General features: G+C 44.1%; 1 protein-coding gene across 5 annotated transcripts; it reads right to left on the bottom strand.

Annotated features, from left to right (window-relative positions):
* Window positions 1-1,236: 1,236 nt before the first annotated feature.
* hspbp1 (HSPA (heat shock 70kDa) binding protein, cytoplasmic cochaperone 1) lies at window positions 1,237-24,203 on the bottom strand. 5 transcript variants are annotated; one of them, XM_059954215.1, is made up of 9 exons: window positions 24,122-24,144; window positions 20,526-20,668; window positions 19,228-19,414; window positions 14,124-14,348; window positions 11,343-11,498; window positions 10,814-10,861; window positions 5,311-5,407; window positions 4,815-4,926; window positions 1,237-2,711 (listed from the first exon to the last, which is right to left on the bottom strand). In XM_059954215.1, the coding sequence occupies exons 2-9, from the start codon at window positions 20,649-20,651 to the stop codon at window positions 2,637-2,639; spliced, it is 1,026 nt and encodes a 341-aa protein (XP_059810198.1). In that variant the 5' UTR covers window positions 20,652-20,668; window positions 24,122-24,144; the 3' UTR covers window positions 1,237-2,636. The 5 variants fall into 5 exon arrangements, with proteins under 5 accessions (XP_059810198.1, XP_059810199.1, XP_059810201.1 ...); XM_059954214.1 differs by having other exon boundaries at window positions 1,238-2,711; window positions 24,133-24,203; XM_059954216.1 differs by lacking the exon at window positions 10,814-10,861 and having other exon boundaries at window positions 24,133-24,203.
* Window positions 24,204-24,360: the final 157 nt, after the last annotated feature.

Genomic DNA, 24,360 nt, shown 5'->3' with positions numbered 1-24,360 from the left:
TGATGTGTGTTGTTTGGCTCATGCCAATTATAGCATTTAGTCTGATGGCCAAAAAGCTCAATTTTGGTTTCATCAGACCATAAAACCTTCTTTCAGCCGACTTCAGAGTCTCCCACACGCCTTCTGGCAAACTCGAGCCGAGATTTCATGTGAGTTTTTTCCCCCAACAGTGGCTTTCTTTTTGCCACTCTCCCACAAGGCTATGACCGGTGAAGCATCTGGGCAACAGTTGTATGCGCAGTCTCTCCCATCTCAACCACTGAAAGTTGTAACTCCTCCAGAGTGGCCTCCCTCACTAGTCCCCTTCTCAGTTTGAAGGACGGACTACTCCAGGCAGATTTACAGCTGAGCCATCTTCTTTCCATTTCTTGATAATTGACTTAAACTGTACTCCAAGATTTATTCAGCAACTTGGAATTCTTCTTATATCCATCTCATGACTTGTGCTTTTCAATAACCTGTTTGCAGACTTGCTTGGACTATTCTTTTGTCTTGGTGTAGCTGTCGCCAGGAACAGTTGCACTTTCCAGAAACAGGTGTATTTTTACTACAATCAATTGAAACACCTTGACTGCACACAGGTCTCCAAAAACAGATCTCCAGTTAACTAATTTTGTGACTTCTAAAACCAATTGGCTGCACCAGTGATGATTAGGTGTGTCATATGAAAAGGGGGTGAATAATTATGCAATCAATGATTTTGTGTTTTATATTTGTAAATGATTTAGATCACTTTGTAGAGATCTGTTTTCACTTTGACATGAAAAGAGTCTTTTTCTGTTGATCAGTGTCAAAAAAAGCCAAATTAAATCCGGTGTGACTAAATGTTGTAAAACAATAAACATGAAAACTTCCCAGGGGGTGGGGGAAAATACTTCTTATAGGCACTGTATATATGTGCGCCTAAGGCTTTTGCACAGCACTGTGCATTCTCATCTCCACTTCGACAATATACTGTGCAAAAGTCTTGGGCACATTAGCTACACTGACGAGCACAGTACTGTATCTTATGGTCTTCTTCCTTTTATCCTCTTTCTGTGTTTACACAGAATATATACAGGGAATATTTCTGGAACCTAGGAAAGCCTTTTGGCTCACTGAGACAGAGCTCACCTGCCTAACCACAACTTTCAACACTGGATCCAAAGTCCCCCAGCTATAGATCCTCAAGTCCAAAGCTAAGTTTTATATAACTGCAGCGAGGGATTTCCCCTCCACAGTTTGGTAACAACAAAAAGGAAAAAAGAGGCCCACAGAGTGAATGGGGTCAAATGTCACTTTAATGTTTTACAGAAACTGAATCTTCCTTGAAGCAGGAACGAAGATCTCACAAGATGACACTGGCCTGCTACAGTCTGGGGTCAATCAGAAAGTTGTGCTTTCCAGGTTCTTACGCACAACAACCACTATATATAAATGACTGCTTTGAAATGTAAAATACAGTGCACAGAATGCTGGACAACTTTTACAAACAGCAGCTCGGAAGTTCTCCAAGATATTAGAGGACGTGTGGAAAAGACCGACACAACCAAAGGTTTGTACAGCTGAACAAGCTCAAGAGACAAGTGGCCTCTTCCTCGCATCTCTGCAGCCCTTCAGAGCTCCACAGACCCAAAGGCTGCAGGTATGAGGTTAAGTCAATCCACCAACTCTCAGTAGCACCACAGGTACCGATCTGGCAACCAGAGAGTCTAATAAACGGTCCTGTTACACTCAGGCCTCTTCTCGCCTCGCATTGTCGTCAGATATACAGGTCTTAAAATATTATAATACTTGTGCAAGATAACAGTTAAAAAACAAAAACACTTGATGCTGTTGGAACTCAGCAGGTCAGGCAGCATCCATGGAGAGGAATAAAGAGTCTCGGTCCAAGATGTCCACAGAAGCTGCCTGGCCTGGTGAGTTCCTCCAGCAGTTTGTGCGTGTTGCTTAAATTTAAAAACACATATTTCCATGCTTATCCACACATTCCCTCCCAGGTTAATTTTCTTCTGGAGCGCTGCTGCTCCGAGCACCTCAGGCTACGGGAAATTCACAGCAGAAGCTACAGCAGTGTCAAAGAATCTGGCAGTTCACTGCCCAGGAGTTTGTATCTTAGTTCAGAAGCATGAGATCAGCACCTCCTCTTCCTTAGAAATAAACTGTACATTCCCTGGCACAACACCAGCAATGGCAAGACAGCCAAACTGCAATGTTAATCTAGTGAGTCTGGGATTCTAAAGAAGATAGCCAATGATAATGACAAATCTCCAATTCCCTTACTGGGATTTAGTCCCAAGAAAACAAAAGATGCAGAGAAAGAGATGGTGGACAGAGAAAGACAAACTGTAAACTGTGCTAGACACAGATTGCTGTGAGTATTTTTATCTTCACTAACTAGTCATTACTGACTGGAGAAAGCCGTACAAGAATAAACAGACAGGGTGACCGAGTAACAATGGGATGTTGAGACAGTTTGAAGAAAAACGAAAAGAGTGAAATAAATATCTGTTAAACAGTCTTTTTTCCCCAGTATGTGTAATACACAAGCTGATTCACAATGCACCAGGCTTCCAAAGCTTTACAGATTGCAGTCACAGGATAAATTCTTTCCAACAATGCGGTGTAAGAAACCTCTACAAAGATATCTCCTCAGATCACCGGTCCATTCCGTTTTCCTCGGGCTGGTTGAAGCATACACGGAGAAGCTGCTCACAGAATTCCAACTCTTCCTGCAAGTCAAATTAGACAGATTCATTGCTTTTCCTCACTGCTAGGTCACTGCCCCTTCCAGTTCCACTCTTTCTCTGAAAGACGATGGATTTCATAACACTGCAGTTCTAAATGCTGAGCAGCACAGCATCCTATCTGTAAGTGTAACACTTCATAGCAACAGTGATCGGAAGATCAGAGTTCAATTCCAACTGCTGTCTGTAACTAGCCATTAAATATTGAAAGGCCTAGATACGGTAGACATGGACAGGGTGTTTCAAATAGTGGGAGAGTCTAGGACCTGAGAGCATAGCCTCAGAATACAAGGATGTTCCTTTAGAACTGAGATGAGGAATTTCCTTAGCTAGAGGATGGTGAACCTGGGGAACTCCTCATCACAGATGGCTGTGGAAGCCAGGTCACTGGGTATACTTAAAGCGCAGGTTGATAGGCTCTTAATTAGTAAGGGTTATGGAGCGAAGGCAGGAAAATGGGATTGAGATGGATAATAATTCAACCATGATAGATTGGTAGAGCAGACTTGATGGGCCGATTGGACTTGATAGGACTGCTCCTATATCTTATGGTTTAATGTAAGGAGTTTTTAGTTCTCCCTCATTCTAAGGACCTATGGGTTAGGGGTGGGGTTAATGAGTTGTGGGTATGTTATATTGGAGCTAGACGCATGGCAACATTTTCAGGCTGTCCCCCAGCAGTGTTAGATATTGACACAAATAATATATTTCAGGATATGTGTTGACATACAAGCGACAGATACAGCTAATCTTTAACCTCACTGTTAAATGCAACTGAAATTTCTCCCAGTCCCTTCCACCCAAGCTCTGAGGAGGAAGAGAACTGGAAATGGAGGGTATGTTTTCATTACTGACATGAATGCTTCTGATTATTACTGATGAACAGATTAAAGGCGGAGTAAAAGTACAAAAGTAGATGGCACAGTAGCATCGCGGGTGGTGGAACGTCAGCAGTCTCCAGTCGAGGTCCGGTTGCTGCTGCGTACGTACATGTTCCTGTGAATACGTGGGCTTCTCCGGGTGCTCTGCTTTACACCCACATTCCAAAGACAACAGGGTTACTGACTTGCAATTTATTCTTCTGGCAAAACATGGAATGGTGGTACTAATATCGAAAATAACAAAGAAATACAGCAGTCAGCACCAGCCTAAAGAGAACAGGAGTACTGTGCGTTGAAAACTCCAGGACTCCCACAGGCTGCGTCCTTTCTGCGTACTCAAAGGACGGGATTTTCTCAAGGAGAATGAGAGGTGACGATCGCGGTGTACAAGCTGATAAGAGGCATGGATGGAATGGACAGCCAGAGACATTTTCCTAGGGTGGAAATAAGTAATAGGAGAGGGGCATAATTTTAAGGTGCTTGGAGGAGAGTATAGGGAGGATGTCAGAGGTAAGTTTTTTTTCCACACTGAGTGGTGATTGTGTGGAACACCCTGCCAAGGGTGTTATTAGGGACATTTAAGAGGCTCTTATATAACCACATAAATGATAGAAAAACCGAGGACTATATAAGAGGTAAGAGTTAGATTGATCTTGGAATAGGTTAAAAGGTCGGCACAATTTTATGGCCTGAAGAGTCCTGTACTGTAGGTACTACTGTATGTTCTAAACATCCCATATTTATTCCGGAATTTTGTCCTTTCTATGGATATATTAATAACTGATTTACTGTCCGCATCAACACGGCTGATGGCAACAGGCTTGATAAACTGATTAGAAAGGAGTAGGACGGAGCCTATGGAAAATCCTGGCCGTTCTGGATGATGTGTCTCACTCTCTGCGTGCCACCTTGGCTGAACAGAGGAACACTTCTGGTAATAGACTAAGACAACCGTGCTTCTCTAAGGAGCGCTATATGATGTCATTCTTACCCTCACCATTGGGCTCAATAATGAGTCAAGCTACAGCGGGGTGGTGATGATCCCCCCTCCTGTTAGACTGTTTGAGATAACTTATTTTTATTCTTTCTTATTTCTCTTCTAATATTTGAATATCAGATCGCTTCCAATGCTACTGTGACACTGTAATTTCCTTTGGGATCAATAAAGTATCTATCTATCTGACCAGTTTCAGAATTATTTATGCACCTGAAATTCTTCTTGGTCTTTCAGCATCCGTGATCTCTCGACTAAAAGATTCTCCAGGCCCAGCTCAGGTTCCTGACACTGCCTGACTCCACCAGGGAAGTTGGTCACCAGGCTGCAAGGGAAAGAGGCATACAGTAATTTGTAAACAGAGTTATAATCCTGTTTTACACATGGCCTTTCCTCTCACTGGGAGCAGTGCCTCAGAAATGCAGTAAGCAATGGGTTAGAGTAAAGACTGAGCAAGAGAACGAGGGAGAGAACATGTGAGAGACAGAGACAGCGAGAAAGGTGGGGACATTGAGACAGAAAGGCAGATACTGAGACGTCGAGTGAGAGATGGATAATAAAAGGTGGAAGAGGGTTTTAAAAATTCAGACAGGATTGAATAGTGGAGCATAGTTGATGGGCTGAATAGCCCAATTCTGCTCCTGTTGTGCTACGGAATTGAAAGACACAATAGTTGAGAGCCTGGAAAGGAAGGCATTTGTCCACCCACCTGCACAGTGCACCCAGAACATGCTCATGAAAGGGATCATGCTCTGTCTGTACGAGCGACACCAGCTGCTGCACCATTCCCATTGAGCAGAGAACGTCTGTAGAAGGAATAAAGCACACTCTTTATTGATGGATTTCTGATTTTGAGGATGTCAAGGTCTTGGCTACACTTTATTGAAAAGCCTTTATTTTCCAGCTGGACTCACTCCAATTTCTCACGGGAACTGCCTCTCTGTCACCTGGACTGCTGGGAGTAGGGTATGTAGGTAGAGTGTGTGTTCCTCACCCCTCCTTGTCCTGAACACAAGCTGCAGTACAGTTCCACACAAACCAAGCTCACAATTGAACACATGACCCCAGTCCAAGTGTTGGCAGGCTATTCTAAAATTACAAACCACAAGATGTGGATCAAGGACCCCATGGGAATTTCCATTAGAGGAGGGGGAGGGGTGTTTGAGAGGTCAAGCCAAGCCTAGTTTAATCCTTTCTCTCAATAATTCAAAGACTCGTTGGTTTATGTACCAAGATACAGTGAAAAGCTGTTGTTTGCATGCGATCCAACATGCATTCATTACTACATCAAGGAAAACCTATGCAGAATAGTAAACACAAAGAATACTGCCGATGCTGTCAAAACAACACATACAAACAAGCTGGATGAACTCAGCAGGTCGGGCAGCATCTGTTGAAATGAGCAGTCCTGACGAAGGGTCTCGGCCCAAAACATTGACTGCTCATTTCAACGGATGCTGCCTGACCTGCTGAGTTCATCTACGCAGAATAGTGTTACAGCTACAAAGTGCAGTGTATGAGTCCATCTTTATCAGAGCTCTGTACAGGAGTGTTATACAGGCAGAATATCTTGTCCATGGTTATACTGCATATCCACAGATGAATAAAAGACATTCAATATCCATCTCAGTTCTTCCAGCAATCCTCCAAATTTTGGAAAGAGTTCAGTCTTTCTTCAGATCCTAACGTCACATTGAGACTGCTCCTGCATTTTTTTCAGGATCGAGGTGTCAATGACAAGGCATCACCTGAATGAGACAGTGGAGATCTGTCCTAAACTTCTTTTGGTGAAGGTACTCCCAGACAGCCCAGAATCAGAATTATTATCACTGACATAGGTTGGGAAATCTGTTGTTTTACGGTGCAAGGCATGAAAATTAAGGTTACAGTAAGTACATATAAAACAAATAGTGCAAAACTGAGGGAATGTTTATGGACTGTTCACAAATCTGATGGTGTTGGGGAAGAAGCTGTTATTAAAACATTGAGTGCAGGTCGTCAGGCTCCTGTACCTTCTCCCTGATGGGAGTAATGAGAAGAGGGCTTGTCCTGGTTGGCAAGGATCCTCGATGGATGTTGTCATCTTGAGGCACCGTCTTCTTAAAACGATCTTGACAGTGGGGAGGTTAGTGCCAATGATGTATCTGGTTTGAGTTTAAAATTTTCTACAACTTGTTGCGATTCTGTGTATTGGAGCCTCCACGCCTGACAGTGATGCAATCAGTCATAATGCTCTCCATGGTACATCTGTTTTTGATGACATACCAAACCTCCTCAAACTCCTAATGAAGTATAGCCACTAGTGTGCCTTTGGGATTGCATCAACACACTGGGCCCAGGATTCACCCTGGGATGTTGACGCAGGAAGACAAAACTGCTCACCTTTTCCACTGCTAACCCCTCAAAGAAGACTGGTGCGTGTTCTCCTGACTTTCCTTTCCTAAAGTCCACTATCAATTCTTCGGTCTTACTGATTTTGAGTGCAAAGTTATCGCTGTGACACCACTCAACCAGCTGATCTATCTCACTCATCCTATCTCACGCCTCCTCATCACCATTTGAGATTCTGCCAGAAACAGTTGTGTCATCGGCAGATTTATAGATGGCAGTTGAGCTGTGCCTAGCCACATGGTCACGATGCAGAGAGCATAGAGCAGTTGGCTAAGCATACATCCTCGAGGTGAGCCAGTGTTGATTGCAAGAATGAGATGTTATTTCCAATCTGTATTTGAGCTCCCGATGAGGAAGACGAGGATCCATTTGCAGAGGGAGGCACAGAGGCTGAGGTTTTAAAGTTTATTGATTAGTACTCAGGGGATGATGGTGTTGAATACTGAGCTGTAATCAATAAACACTGCTGTTGGCTAGGTGCTCCAAGGCTGAGTAAAGAGTCAATGAGTCCTGCAGACCTGTTGTGGCAGTAGATAAACTGCAGCAGGTCCAAGTCTTTGCTCAGAAGGGGGTTAATTCTAGCCATAAGCACTTCATCACAGTAGAATTGTTGATAGTCATTGAGCCAGCTCACTTTGCTCTCCTTGGGCACCGATACAATTGACCCCCTACTGAAGCAGTTGATAAGTTTCAGAATTTGTCTCCAGTAACAAATTTCTACAACAGGGTGCAACTTGGAGGGGAACCTGCAGATGGCAGCATCCCCTTGCATCTGAAACCTTAGATTGTTTGGGTTGCAGAGATTATGGGTTTGGGAGGTCTCGTTAGCAGTGACCCAAGCAAGTAACTGAAAGTCAAAGTAAATGTTACCATGTACTACCTTGAGATCCATTTTCTATTGAGTTATTCATTGAGGTATTTACAAGAAAACATAACAATACAATAGGATTGACAAAAACTATACATAAACAAAGACTGAAACAGCTAATGGAGCATTTAAATAAATAACTAATATTGAGGACAGGATTGACAAGTCCTTGAGAGTGAGTCTGTAAGCTACGAGATCAGCTGAACCTGGAGGTGTGGGACCTCAGGCCCCTGTCCCTCCTCTCTGATGGTAGTGGTGAGAAAAGAGCACGGTGGTGCTTCTAGATGTTAGATGCTGCTTTCTTGTGACAACACTGCACGGTGGGGAGGGCTTTGCCTGTGAAGGACTGTGTTGTTTCAATCACTTCGGTAGACCTTCCCTTTCCCGGACATTGGTGTTTCCATACAGGCTGTGATACAACATACAACTTTAGTGCACATTGTGGGATGATACATGGAGTAGATGCAGTGGTGGAGTAAGAGGGCATTTTGTGTCGAGATTTTCAGGTGTTGTTTCAGTACAGTGGAAATTATTTCATCAGACTTCGAAGGATCAGTGAGGCATCTTAGGATTCAGATTTATTTATCACACGTCTATCAAAACATAACAGTCAAATGCTTTGTTTGCGTTAACAGCCAACACAGAAAAGCATGTACAGGTTGCAGCCTTCAAGTATGGCCATACATTCTGCACCAACATAGCATGCCCACTTTGTACAGCAGAACAATAGCAAAGCAAGCCCCCCTTCCTCAGTCATACACACATGTCCACACAGACAAGCCTCCAGCAGACATCAGGTCTTCATCTTCCCCAAGGCTTCGGCCATTTGGCCTCGACCTCCAGACTCACCGACTTCAGTATTCCACTTTTAGGGCTTCAGTCTTCAGTACTGCTCCCAATAGTTGCCAAAATCCAGAACTCAAACTCTGGGCACGTTGATGATGGGACCCCTACACTTGTAGCCACAATACTTAGGCAGTTAATTCATTTGAGTCTCTTGTCATGTGGGGAACTTGGCAACTGTAATGCCGTTGAATATCTCTCTTGCTTAGCATTTTTTTGGTGCAAATGGGGGTCTTGCTGCATGCAACTATGTCCTTCTTCACTTGCTGAAGAAACACAAATGAAACTAAACATCAGTTATAACTGCAATGGAGAAAAGCAGTAAAAGAGAGGAGTAACTCACACACAAAACGTTGGAGAAACTCAGCAGATCAGGCAGAATCTTGGGAGAGGAATCATGGAGAGATGGCAGTGTGCTCGGACGCAGTGGCCTCTCCAGGGCCAACTAGAGGTATTTTTGCCTTTTTTAAAAATATGTTTTTTACAATTGCATGACAATGCTGGACTTAGTGGGACCATGTTGCTGTCTGCTGCAGAAAGGCATCAGAAATGGTGTGTGAAGGAAGTCTGCAGTCTAACAGCGAGCTTTTCTTGCGATTGCAAGACCCTGTTGGTCATTGTTACTGTAAAATACTGCAAGTCTGGTTCACTGGTGAGACTGAAGGCAGGGAGCTGCATCGCCCTGATTGTAGTGAGAGGAAGGCCTCATGCCACGAATTTGCCTGTTGCAGCAGTCCACGAGGGGAGATGTCACAGTGATTTGGCACTGCACCCACGCTGGCCCCTCCCGGCAGTGCTGTCCTCCAGCGTTCGCTCGGCGTAAGAACAAGCTGGATTGCATGTTTGCAGAGTGCTGAGAACTGCTTGTGCTTGCTGATAACACTCATGCACCATCAATTGACAGGAAGTGTCACTCAGGGACTTGTGGCTGTATGTTTACTGCTATGTTGGCGCTCTGACACCCAGAGGAACCCTGTTTGATCTGGCTGATCCACGGGTATTCACGTATGGTTGAATGATAATTAATCTTGAACTTGAATCAGCTGTTTCCAGTATGACCCCCCCCCCCCCCCCCCACTGGAATGAAAAGCAAGGCGGAAGGAGCCGGAGTAAGTTCCAGAGACAATAACCAGTCTTGTAGGAATCAGCCGGAGAGGAATAACTAACTTCATCAAATCACATCCAGGGTTGAAGGAAGTTCACGGGGAATACTCCAATCCACGCAGAGCAATTCGACTGCAAAGTGGGGAGGCCAGCACATCGCCTTACAGTGCCAGTTGTAAGACTGGGGTTCGCTTCTCGCTGCTGTCTGTGAGGAGTTTGTACATTCTCCCCGTGAGAAAGACGTGGGTTAGGGTTAGTAAGCTGTGGGCAGCTACGTTGGCGTCAGGAGTGTGGTGATACTTGCAGGCTGCTCAGCCCAACATTCACTGATTTGATGAACACAAACAATACAAGTCACTATATGTTTCAATGTATATGTCTTTTATGTTTGTTTTTTGTCTTGGATGTGATTCTGGAACCTGTGATTTGCTGTTTGGAGATCATTTGGGTGTTCCAGTGTTCTGCAGTCTCTGAGAGAATTCAGGGAGGTAGCGGCAGCGTGGGTGAACCTCACTGTGAGCAGACTGCAAGACGGGTGCAAGCCGATGTTTGACTCCATTTCGCCAATTAAAGCAACGAAGGAGACTGAAACATTGAGGCAAAAGCGGAAGGGGATTGCCGGCTGCCAGCCTTTTGATTGCTCTGCTACTGGAGAGGGGAGAGCCTGCCACTGTGCCTGGAGAACGCGTTTTAGATATGGACAGTCTTATAGATTTCTATATTTTGTGTATTTCACCCAATCTTTCTGAGCTGGGGGGGGGGGGGGGGGTGGCTGTGAGTTTGCAGGTTGATGTGCCTGTTCAGTTTGTTGTTTTTTGTGTGGCGAGTGGGGTTGATCCCTTCCTTTTCTTGGTTTCATGGTCACCTGGAGAAGGAGAATTTCAGAATTGTATATTTTGATAACAAATGAACCCTTGAACATGGAACAAATAAGGCCAGGATCAAAGTAAGGTAAAAGGCAGCCTCCCCACCCCAGCCCATGATAGAACAGCCTGCCAATACTTACTGGCAATATTCAGCTGGTGTGGAACTGCATCCGTGCACGGGACACCACCTTTAGCAGGGAAGGAGAATAAAACAGGAGAAGGAAAAACGTTAAAACCCCAGCATGGTAGTGTAGCAGCTAGCATAATGCCTTACAGCACCAGCAATCAGGGTCTGTTTGTTTCCCTGTGACAGTGTGGGTTTCCTCCCACACTCCACACAAGGGTCAGGGTTAATGAGTTACAGGCACGTTGTAAGCATGGCAACAGTTGCGGGCTGCCTCCTGCACATCCTCGGACTGTGTTGGCCACTGACACACTCGGTGCATTTCACTGTATGCTGCAACGTACGTGTGATAAATAAAGCTCATCTTAATCTTAATCATAGCACACTGGTACTGGCAAGAAAATGTCGCTGCAAACCCGTCAAACCCAATCCTCTCCTTCCATCTCCCACGCCAACCAGCACACTTGCCTTGCTTATCCTTTTCCCTAATGCAGCGACTGAATACGAGAGCTTTGTTCATTGTGGATTTGATGGCAGTTTCTCACCTTTGTGCTCGGGGCTGTTGATGAGCAGGTTCTGCAGCAGGAACGCGGCCTTCACCTTCAGCTTCTCAACATTACTCTGCATGGCCCTCATCAGTACCGAAAAACCGTCGTGGTCAACAAACTCCCGCAGGCCAGCCTCCTGCTCACGCACCAGACCTGAAGGACACACGGTCAGATTTCCAAATGCAGCAAGCATGCGATCTACCTGCATCCATTCCCAGAGATGAAACAGGAAACTGCCTGATTAGGGAGCATGTCTTACAAGGAAAGGTTGAGTGAAAGGTTCCCTTTGGAGTAATGAAGGATACAGCAGGAGGTACAGAAGCCTTAGGTCCCACACCACCTAGTTCAGAAACAGTTAGTTCCCTACAACCATCTGACTCCTGAACCAGTGTGGATAACTCCACTCATCTTAACTCTGAACTGATCCCACAGTCTATGGACTCACTTTCAAGTTCTCTACAACTCATATCCTCAATGTTATTTATTTATTTATCACTATTATTATTATTATTATTATTATTATTATATTTGACTGATTGTCTTCTTTTGCACATTGTGTGTAGTTTTTCATTGATTCTATTCTATTTCTTTTCTCTAGTGTGAGTGCCCACAAGAAGATGAATTTCATAGTGACATATATGTACATTACTTTGACAGATTTTGATAGAATGCCTTTTTCTCAGGGCAGCAATGGTTGATGTCAGAGGGCATCCATTTAAGGTGTGTGGAGAGAAGTTTGGGGACATGTCAAGGGCAGGTTTCTGTTTACTCAGACAGTGCTGGGTGCCTGAAAAACACTGCTGGGGGTGGTCGTTGAAGGTGATATAACAGACATTTAGGTAGATACATGGATGGTAAAATGGAAGGTTATGGGCTGTGTAGGAGGGAAGGGTTAGATTGATTCTGGAGGTTGGCACTACATTGTGAGGTGCTGCCATCCCTTCAATAATTTTAGAGCTACAGCACTTGTTTTCAATCCCATTAACAAAGAAAATAGATAATTCTCTTTCTAGCTCCTCATAATTTGATGCACCTCTTCTACTCCAAAGAAACTCAGGATTTACAATTCTTTCCTCTAAGCAGTGTCATGCTCACCGCCCAGACTGAACTGTTCACACATCAGGCTTTGACCAGGAGCAAGGTCCCCATCAGCAGCTTCAGCCTCAGGCTTGGTTGTTTTATCCTTGGATTTTTGCTGTTGAGGGACCCTATTTCAAAACCCATCCATTCTGCTTGCCCCTCAATGCCTCTTCTAAGACTAGGGAACTTATTCCAGAGATTGGGACCTTCTCTTCTACATCATAGGTGCCACACCAATAATTGTCTTAAGATACCCTCAACCAATATATTGTCTTTTCAGCTGGTACCCTTCCCCCATCCCCACCTCTTCACCTTTCCTTTCTAATCCTGAAGTTGGCCCTTGCTTGTGGGAGTTTGGAGGGTAATGAATCTAAGATTGTGAAAACAGTTCTCATTGGAGAATCAGAGGTGGAGAGGGTCAGCAATTTCTCCGAGTTATAATCTTTGAGGACCTGTCCTGGACCCAGCATAAGTGCAATTGCAGCAGTGCCTTCAATCCCTTAGCAGTTTGCAGAGATTCTGAATGACACCTAAAACTCTGGTGCTTGGAAATACCAATGCCATTCAACAGAATATCCTACAAAAAAAAAACCGTGGATACATCCCAGTCCATCACAGGTCAAGCCCTCCCAACCACCCAGCACATCTACACGAAACACTGTCGCAGGAAAGCAGCATCCATCAGGAAGAAGGTACAGGAGCCTCAGGACTCATGCCACCAGGTTCAGGAACAGTTATTACCCTTCAATCATCAAGCTCTTGAACCAAAGGTTCACTCAACTTCTTTTGCCCCATCACTGAAATGATCCCATAACCAATGGACTCACTTTCAAGGACTCTTCATCTCATTTAACATTTATTGCTTAATTATTTATATTATTATTTCTTTCTTTTTGTATCTGCACAAATTGTTGTCTTCTGCACTCTGGTCACAAGACATGGCAAATGATGATGATGGTAAATTGAATGGGAGGCAGGATTAAGGGGCTGAATGGCCTACTCTAACAGTAACGCAAGAGATTCTGCAGATGCTGGAAACCTAGAGCAACACATAAAATGCTGGAAGAACTAGGCAGGCCAAGCCGAATCTATAGAGGGAAATAACCAACCCTTCATCAGGAATGCAAAGTAAGGGGAAAGACGATAGAATATAAAGGCAGTGGGTGACGGAGGAGTAGTACAAGCTGGCAGGTGATGGGTAATGCCAATTGAGGGGGAAAGTGGATGGGTGGGAGAGGGGTAATAAAGTGAGAGGTGAGAGGTGATAGGTGGTAAATTGGATGGCTGAAGAAGGAATCTGATAGGAGAGGAGAGTGGACCATGGAAGGAAGGGAAGGAGGAAGGTGATGATAGGCTGCTGAGGAGACAAGAGGAGGTAAGAGGGGAGCCAGAATGGGGAATGGAAAAGAAGGAGGGGGGGGGGGGGAAGAAAAATTACTGGAAGTTAGAGAAATCAATGTTCATATCATCAGGTCAGAGGCTACCGGACGGAATACAAGGTGTTGTTCTCCCAATCTGGGGGAGGCATGTTGCCTCATTCTGGCAGTAGGGGAGGCTGTGGTGCAACATACAGTAACTCTATCCATAGGCAAACCAAGAAAACGGTTTTCTTTATCACTTACTTGCATAAGCTGGTCTCCCTCCCTATCTACAGCACTTACCCCCCCTCAGAATCTCACTGAGAACAGCAGCACTTACATGATATGGCAAAGAGGGCCTTGATTCGAACCATGTCATTGTTGTCGCTGTTGAGAAGATCCAGGAGTTTGGGCATTGTGCCCAGGTTCAGCACGTGCTCCTGCACAAAGGGGTTGTTTTGGCTGCACGTCCCAATGAGGTGCGCTGTTCGCCATCGTAGCTCAGGGTCCGGACATTCCAGAAAACTGCTCACCACCAGCTGCATGCCAGCCAGCTTACAGAAGTCTAAACAAAGCAAAATGTTAACATAATATCCAGACAGCTGAGGTAAGAAAGGTCTTTGAAAAGCACAGCTTCCCTTTTGCACACCAAGGGACAATTGCTTCACTAACTTCAAAGTATCACCAGTTGTTAGATTGTCATTCTCTATTGTGACCAGTGATTGATCTTGCATGTAAGGAATCGAAATAAACACAGTTTACCATACGTATAAAAATGGCATTTCACTGTTCACAGCAGTGTGCTGACAGAATCACAGTCAGAATCAGGTTTAATATCAATTTTATGTTATAAGATTGTTGTTTTGTGGAAGCAGTACATTGCATAATGAAAAAAGCTATAAATTACAATGAGAAATATATATATATATGTAACCCCCTGGGTCACCTCAGGCTCGCTCAGCTCGTTCCTGTCTAGGGGGAGCAGCCTTCGGCCCCGCCAAACTGGGTAATCAGCTGGTGTGGATGCTGTGTGATGTCCCCGCCTCGCCCAGAAAGACAGTACACCATATGCAATTAAATGAGTACAATTTATAAAGGTTACTATAACTAAGTGATTAATAATGATACAGTATATATGAAGGAAAAAAAAAAGAAAAGGCACCAAACTTATCAAAGTCCAAACCACTTCATGCACAACCGTTGGAGCTCAATTACTGGAGTCTTCTGGCCACCATTCGATCCCCTCCGAACTCCTCGACTCGCAGCTTAGGACCATCCAAAGTGGTCAACATCTAGCTTCATCTCCTCTCCTTGGGGTACCTCCTGGCCTTGGACCCCTCCTTGGAGTCCGTTCCTCGCCCAGTTTACATCGTGTCCTCTCTCTCTCAACCCCTCGCCCCGATCTCCCCAAAATGCCCGCCAACAATAGCTTACAGACTCAGAACAACATTAATCCCAATTGGTTTACAAAGGAATACAATTCTCGTTATCAGTAAATTTTAACCCAAACAAGCTTCCAGCACTCTCTCGCAACAAAGCAGCATTCCTACTTTTAACAAAACAAAGAAACCATTTTGATTACATACACAGTAACAAAGAAAAAGAAGAAATCCCCTTTACACACACACACATATATATATATATATATAGAGAGAGAGAGAGTGATGATCAATAAACCAATAGTTTGGAATCAAATGACCTTGTCTGGTGTCTCAGAGCTGGCTGTGTTGCACTCATTTTCTACAACCTGTCTCACACCCCTCCTGTGGTGCTCAACCCTCACTATTCCCAATTCCCAACATCCTTTGCTCCTGCCAGATTTATAAACTTGCTCTCTGCTCCGCGTTAACAAATACAGTATTCTGCACAAAAATCTTGGGCACTCTAGCTATATATACAGTTGGAAGAAAAAGTTTGTGAACCCTTTGCACCTACCTGGTTTTCTGCATTAATTGCTCACAAAATGTGGTCTGATCTTCATCTATGTCACAACAATAGACAATTGCTGCTATCCTCCCTAGCAGTGAGTGTCCTGCAAAGATCATACCAAGGGCACAAGGTGCAATGCTGAAAAAGAACCCAGGGGTAACAGCAAAAGACTTGCTGAAATCTTTAGAACCTGCTAAATCTCTGTTCGTGTGTCCACTATGAGAAAAACACTGAACAAGAATGGTGTTCATGGAAGGACACCACAGAGGAAACCATTACTTTCCAAAAAAAGCATTGCTGCACATCTGAAGTTTGCAAAAGACCACCTGGATGTTCCACAATACTTCTGGGACAATGGTCTGTGGACAGATGAGACAAAAGCTGAACTTCTTGGCAGAAATGCACATCTCTATGTTTGGAGGAAAAAGGGCACTGCACACCAATACCAAAACCTCATTCCAACTGTGCAGCAAGGTAGAAGGTGCTTCATAGTTTTGGGTTGCTTTGCTTGCAATTGTTGAAGGAACAATGAATTCAAAATTGTATCAAGACATTTTACAGGAGAATGTCAGGATAGCAGTTCATCACCTGAAGCATAATAGAAAGCTTCAAGATTCAAAGATTCAAAAACTTTATTGTCATTCTAACCGTACATCAGCTCTGCAGGGCAGAATGAGACAGTGTTTCCCAGGAGCGGTGCAGTCATAACACAACAAACACAACACTAAATAATAAACACAACAATAAATAGTACAACACCCACATGTAGGTTAAAATCAAGTTAAAAGTGTCCAAAGCAGAGTCAGGTAGAGCAGGTAGAATGAAGTTGAATGATGCATCAAGACAATGATCCAAAAATCAACAACAGAATAGTTTAAAAAGAAAATTAGTATTTTGTAATGGCAAGACAGAGTTCAGACCTTAACCCAATTGAAATGCTGTGGCATGACCTGAAGAGGGATCTTCATACAAAGGTATCCCAGAAATATTGATGAACTGAAACAGTTCGTATGGAGGAATGGTCTAAAATTCCTCCTTGCTGTTGTGCAACTCTGATCAGTAGCTCTGTGAAACGTTTGGTGGTTATTGCTGCTTTTTCCAGCCTGGACTGTGAATGATTAAACAATGTGTTCAATAAAGACATGAAAAGTACAATTGTTTGTGTGTTATTAGCTTAGGCAGAATTATTGTGATTTAGATGAAGATCAGACCACATTTTATGAGTAATGAATGTAGAAAACCAAGTATTTGCCAAGGTTTCACAAACTTTTTCTTGCAACTGTACATTGAAACATACAGACTTTTGCACACTCTGTACATATGAAAAAATAAATAAAGTAGTACTTAAAAAAGAGAAAAATATATACCAAAGTAGTGTTCATTGTCCATTTGGAAATCTGATGGCGGAGGGGAAGAAGCTTTTCCTGAAACATTAAGTGTGTGTCTCCAGGCTCCTGTACCTCCTTCTCAATGACAGCAATTAGAAAGGGGCATGACCTGGGTGATAGGGGTGATGAAGGATGCTGCCTTTTTGAGGCACCACCTTTTGAAGATGTCCTCGATGCTGGGGAGGCTAGTGTCCTGCAGCTTTCTCCGATACATGCAGTGGCCCCTCCATACCAGAGCAGTGATGCAACCAGTTAAATACTCTTCATGGTACATCAAGACACACCAAGTCTCCTCAGAGTCCTACTGAAATACAGCCACTGTTGTGCCTTCTTTGTAATTGCATGACAGGCTCCAATCTGTTCCCCTAGTGCACAAGTAAAACAAAGTGGACCACATCCTTGTTGGGTTTGGAGGCCTGTGTGCTCTGTTGGCTGGAGTCAAGGCTTCTGCCTTGGCTCTTGGTCAGGCCACCCATGCCAAACAGGTCAAAGGGCAGAGGCCACACTGAGAGTGGTCCACCAGTCCTCCAGGTTTGGGGGCTCAACTCAAGGCTAACTACCCTAACTGGAAAAGCAAAACTGTTACAGAAACAGCAATGAAGAACTTTTCTACATCTGAGTGTGGTAGTATTCCTGAATCTCCACTTGCATGACTGACAATAGTGAAAATCAAGAGGAAACTACTTACGTGATGAAGGAAGCACAGAATGAAGAAGCACAGAAGCCGTAGATGGAGAAGCTTCATTGCTGCCCTAAACACCAGTGGTGTAAAGGACAGTGAATAAGTATTGAGGATTGAGTGAGCTTCAGAGTCCAGTTTATTGATGACGACAAAAGCACAAATCACGCTAAGGAACTTGCCTTATTAGATCCTGGGCCTCTGAGGCAATAGAGGGAGAAACTCAGCCCATATCGGACTTTGCATAGTAGTGTAGTAATTAGCATAAGGCTTTACAGTGCCAGTGACCCGGGTTCAATTCCTGCTGCTGTCTGTAAGGAGTTTGTACGCTCTCCTTGTGACTGTGCACGTTTGATCTGGTTTCCTCCCACATTTCAAAGAAGTATTATGGGTTAGTGAGTAGCTGGAATGCTATGTTAGCACCAGAGATATGGTGACACTTGTGGGATGCCGAGCACATGCTCAGACTAGGATAGTTGTTGACACATTTCAATGTTTGGGAATGTTACCTGTCACTGGTTACCCCATGCCTGACACTGCCTGGGTTTTGCTGGTGGACTCACTTCAGAACAGATGGGAATCCCCAGTGCTTGCTCAAGTAACAACACTAAAAGATACAGCTTCTTGTGCACAAACTGCTTGACAGCAACTGCAATACAAAGCCTCTTCGCCAAATTCCAAATGCTTTCATGTGTCCCAAAGTGGTGACAATGCAACTTTTAAAATTGGAACTTATAAACGTGGGACATGACTCTCCTCATTACTTACATCAGCAAGCAGGTTCAGGAGCCTGAAGACCCACACTCGGCACTTCTTCCCCTCCATGAACACCACCTCACCATTCATCTTTTGCACTTTTTTATATCATAACATAGTAATTATCTTTCTGCACTGTACTGCTATGAAACATATTTCAAGATACGTCAGTGATAATAAATCTGATTCTGATTATGAAGAGCCACACTCAAGATTCTAGGAACAGCATTTCCAAGTTCAAGTTTACTGTCATCTGACTGTGAATATATACAACCAAATGAAACATTCCTCCGGACCACAGTGCACTCACAAAACGTATAACACACATGTAAACCAAAATATTACCACCCATTATTAAAATATAATTCAAAATGCATTCAGTGTGCTGCACAGGGTAAACAGTAAAGAGCTCACTGTCTAGTTACGAGATCTCGTTGGTGGCTGGGTATTCATTAGTCTCAGAGCCCAAGGGAAAAAGCTGTAACCCAGTCTGACAGTCCCAGTGCTGATGCTTCTGTACCCCCTTCCTGATGACAGATGGTCAAAGAGATTGTACCATCAGATTTCAGAACAGCCCATGAACCCAACCTCGCCATTCCTCTTCTGAACTTTTTATTTTTTTAACGTAGCTTTTTTAAAAATATTGTGCTGCTGTAAAACAAATATAAACGATTCTGATTCTGAAGCCTCACCTCCTGCATTGTCGAGGTTTTCACACAAGTCAGCCAATGTATCAAGTGCATTCCAGCGCCTTTCGTCATCACCACCATCATCTTCAGGCATTTCTTTCAGGATTTCGAGACAATCTTTGAGTTGTTTAATCTCATCCAAGTGTCCGTTAAATACATCTGATAGCGCATCCTGCAGCCACTGTCTGCGCTGAGGGAACACGGAGAAAGAAACTTTCAATAAACTGCAGGAACTCACCCATGAAATGGATGAGTAAATATCCTGTATTGTTACGACAGCAATGGGGTTTAAATAACACTCAGTTAATAAAGCAGGTCAAAAGCAAGATACATAATCCACAGATTCTTTACTCCAGTCCAGACAGTCAGCAAATTGTAGGCAATGAAAAGACAACAAATATTGGAAACTGAAGTCTAAAAAAAGGTCTGCCAACATTTGGAAAGTTGATTTAAATAAGTCAGTGGTTCATGAAAATCAAGGTTCAAGATATCAAGATTGAAGTTTACTTATCACATTGTCAGGTGGTGGGGTGGAGATACATCTCTACCAAAGGTGAAAGGTGCTCCTTCCCTCCTTCCACTAATATGCAGGTCACCCTTGGGCAAGATGTACCACAAGTATTGATTGTTCGATTGCTGAAGTGTTTTGATAATGCTGGTGTCACCTGACTTAAAAAGACACTGTCCAGAAGGCAGCAATGGCAAACCGATTCTGTGAACTCACTTTAAAGGACTCTGCAACTCTTATTCTCAGTGTTGTATATTTTTGTATTTACACAATTTGTCTTCTTTTGCACATTTGGTTGTCTGTCAGTCTTTATATATAGTTTTTCATAAATTCTATTGCATTCCTTTATTTTCTTGTAAACCTTCAAGAAAATACAGAATTACCAGGGGTGTAGATAGAGTAAATGCCAAGCAGACTTTTTCTACTGAGGTTGGGTGAGAGTACAACTAGAGGTTAAGAGTGAAAGGTGAGAAGTTTCAGGGGATCTTGAGGGGAAATTTCTTCACTCAGAGGGTGGTGAGAGAGTGGTATGGGCTGCCAGTGCAAGTAGTGGATACGATTTCAATTTCAACGATTAAGAGAAGTCTAGATAGCTACACGGATGGGAGGGGCATGGAGGGCTACAGTCTGAGTGGAGGTTGGTGGGACTGAGCAATTTAAATGGTTCAGCATTGATTAGATGGGCTGAAGGGCTTTGTTCTGTGCTGTTGTTTTCTTTTACTCCAAAATGAATCTCAGGGTAGGATGTATGTACTTTGATGATAAATGTATTTTGACATTGAGTCATACTTGCCTCTTCTGGCATGGGTTGCAGTTCAGGAGCTGTGTCACCCACTGACCCTGCCTCCACAGCAAGTCTCAACAGACCCTGCAAATTACTTGGATGCTGCCTGTTTCTCTCAGATCCACCTTCAGCCATTTTAAAGAAATTTCAATCTGGAATAAGCAGATAAAGAAAAAGCCTTTTATACAGTGAACAGTAAGTGAAACCAACAGAATTCAATCAAACTTCTGTCATTGAGACCCAGAAGTTGAGACCTGGCTGTCAGAGCCCCAGGTATGTGAATCTCTGTGAATTTGCCAGGGAAGGTCCAATGCTTGCAAGTCCATGAGTCCACTCGAGGCTGGAGGCCAGACTGGGGTTAGAGGATTGTATATGTGCGTGAGATGGTAGATGGGATGAATAGGCTTGTCTTGCTGTTCTTTTGTCGCTTGTTGTGCTCTGTGTTGTTCTGCCGAGTCACATTGCTACCAGAATATGTAGTTACACTTGCCTCCAGCACACCCTTGGGTGTGTTATTGTTAATGCAAACGATGCATTTCACTGGACATGTTATGTTTCAAAGTGCATGTAACAAACAAAAAAATATTGTGCTCAGTTCTGGTCGCCTCACTACAGAAAGGATGTGGAAGCCATAGAAAGAGTGCAGAGGAGATTTACAAGAATGTTGCCTGGATTGGGGAGCATGCCTTATGAGAATAGGTTGAGTGAGATTGGCCTTTTCTTCTTGGAGCGACGGAGGATGAGAGGTGACCTGATAGAGGTGCATAAGATGAGAGGCATTGATTGTGTGGATAGTCAGAGATTTTTTTCCCAGGGCTGAAATGGCTAACACGAGGGGGCACAGTTTTAAGGTGCCTGGAAGTAGGTACAGAGGAGATGTCAGGGGCAAATTTTTTTTACACAGAGTGGTGAGTGAGTGGAAGGGGCTGTCAGCGACGGTGGTGAAAGTGGATACGATAGGGTCCTGGACAGGTACATGGAGCTTAGAAAAATAAGGGGGCTATGGGTAAACCTAGGTAATCTCTAAGGTAAGGACATGTTCAGCACAGCTTTGTGGGCTGAAGGGCCTGTTTTGTGCTTTTTTGTAACAACTCGGCCCGAAACGTTGACTGCTCATTTCAATGGATGTTGCCCGACCTGCTGAGTTCATCCAGCTTGTTTGTACATCTGTATTGTGTTTTCTATGTTTCTATAACAGCAAAACAAGCTCCTTTTCTATCCCTCCTACCTACCCATCCCCTCACGTACACAGACAGGTCTCCTACTCCTGGACAGGCTGCCTCCGAGCCTCCAGTCCTTGGCCCCCAACTCCCAGACATCAGGCCTCTAACCTGGCCTGTACTTGCAGGTATTAGGCCTCTGACCTGTGGATAATGTGACCCAGGGGCTTTGATCTTTACCTCCGGACTCTCTGACATCTCCGGAATTCAACGTTCAACTTTGGTTTCTGGACACTCTGCCCTTTTGGTATCAACCCAAGGACTCACCAATGACAGGTCTGAATTTAGGGATAAACGATGAAAGTTTCTATTTCGGTTAGGCAATAATGCCACGTATTCACACACTGGCCTGACAGGAGAAAAAAGACCGGATCAAAATCTTCAGGTATCAGGAAGGAAAATAAAATTTAACAGATGACATAACCTCAAATATATACTTCAAATTCGGTCTGGGTAGCCTCCAAACTGATGGCATAAACACTGATTTCTCCTTCTGATAAATTATTCTTCCTTCCACCTTCTTTCTTCTTCTCACCTCTTCTCAGTTGTTCTGTTACGTCTCCACTCTCACTGTGAAAGGGGACACCTCTTTTCCCCTTTATTTCCCTATATGTGGCCTCTTCTCACCTGCCAAACACCTCCCCATGGGGCCCCACCTTCTTCCCTTTTCCCCCATGGTCCATTTTCCTCTCCTATCAAATACCTTCTTCTCCAGCCCTCCACCTCTCCCACCCACCTGGGTTCACCTAGCACCTTCTAGATATCCTCCTTTCTCTCCCACCTTCTTACTCTGGCATCTTCCCCCAGTCCTTTCCACTCCTGATGAATGGTCTCCGCCTAAAACATCGACTGTTTATTTATTTCCATAGATTTTGCCTGACCTGCAGAGCTCCTCCAGCATTTTGTGTGTTGCTCTCAATATAATGGAAGATTTTAAGATCGTCTCAAGTATAAACAAACAGTAGGATGACTTGGGTGAGTCAGAGTTATGATGGCGCTCAGTGGAGACTCCTTCGTGTTCATCTACAAGAACAGCTTAGTTTTTACCTTTGATGCCTCTCATTTTCCCTTTCAGGGTGGACGGCGTTCTGTTGTAGACCCTGATCTGGGGTTACACTCAAGACTTTGGTTCTCTGCTGTGGTGGGACCCGCTGCTTTTCGATGTCCTAAGAATGCAGCCTAGAAGACGAGCGTACCTTCGAGGTTCCAAGGTTTCATGGCCTGGTAGATGGGCTGATTCTAAGCCGGTGCCACCGAATGAAACGTTGCAGGAGAAAAATGGAACATCAGGAACAGCGACTCTGCTGTCAGAGACTCTGTACTTGGCAAGTCGCGCTCTCTCACACGTTGGTGGAGGAGAGACGGACGCCGATTCTCCGGGCAGGGAATTTGGAGGGGGGGTGGGGTGAGGGGAGGAGGCAACACAATAGATTTTTAATACTGTAAATCTGTGAGTTGTTCTGTTACATCTCCGCTCTCACTGTGAAAGGGGACACCTCTTTTCCCCTTTATTTCCCTATATGTTGAATTATCAGGTGAGCAATTAGTCATGGTCTTTATTGGGGGCTTTGCTATTGCATGCTTGGTGGGTGGAGGGTGTTGATCTTTTCTTGCTGAATTGGGTGGGGGTGGAGGAGAGTCGTTGCTTTGCTGCTGCTTGTGAGTGTGAGGGGAAGCAGGGGGCTTTGGGGTTCTAACTTTTTAACTGTCATATTCTCTGGGGCTCTTTTCTGCTTTCTGGATGTCTGAAGAACAAGAATCTCAGGATGTATGTTGCATACATTTCTCTGATATTAAAACTATACACAAAAACTCATTATTACCTCCCTAAGGTGCTGGTAGCTAAATTCTCAATTCTAATGATTAGGCGATTGACACTGAGCTACTGTCTAACAGACCCAAGCTTTTCCAATAGCAACCTGAATCATCCTATCCAGGGCAACAAGCAAAATGCTGGATGAACTCAGATCAGACAGAATCAATGGAGGAAAATGGACAGTTAATGTTTAGACCAGGGGTTCCTAACCTGAGGTCCGCAATTGGTGAGGCTCTATGGCATAAAAAAAGGTTGGAAACTCCTGGTCCAGACCTTTCACATGAACTATCTAATGCAAACAATAGCCACATCCCACGATTAAAAGACAACAAAAAGTGACTGTCTTACTGCCAAGGTTCCTGACTTATTTCGACGACACGTTGATCAGGGGAGTGCATACAAACTGCAAAACTAACCCACACTAGTTTCAAACTGAAAGCCACTGAGCCGTGTGGTCGATACCAGTGGGGCTGATGGATGGATAAGCACCCACCCAGCGGAGCCGAATATCCAAATCCTTCACCCGCCCCTATCCTCTTCCACAAACCACCCTCCCGGTCTCCCCTCACCTAGATCCTACCTTCTCCACCTTTCCAGATTCTTCCAGCGCTCTTAACTCATGGTCGCCACCATTTTCCCGGAAGTTGCGGAACAAATCATTTGTGACGCCTATTAACCGGAAATGACATAATTGCGGGGCATCGTTTGCCCCGAAATTGGAAAGTTGTCTGTTCTTTCTTCCAAAGACCAAAGGTGATACTTGAATAGTATGACCCATGTCCTTTATAGCTCATTAAATACTTCTGAG

The sequence above is a fragment of the Hypanus sabinus genome, chromosome 29 (assembly GCF_030144855.1).
Source record: "Hypanus sabinus isolate sHypSab1 chromosome 29, sHypSab1.hap1, whole genome shotgun sequence".
NCBI classification, from domain to species: Eukaryota; Metazoa; Chordata; class Chondrichthyes; order Myliobatiformes; family Dasyatidae; genus Hypanus; species Hypanus sabinus.
This window is presented reverse-complemented; position numbering and strand designations above follow the sequence as displayed.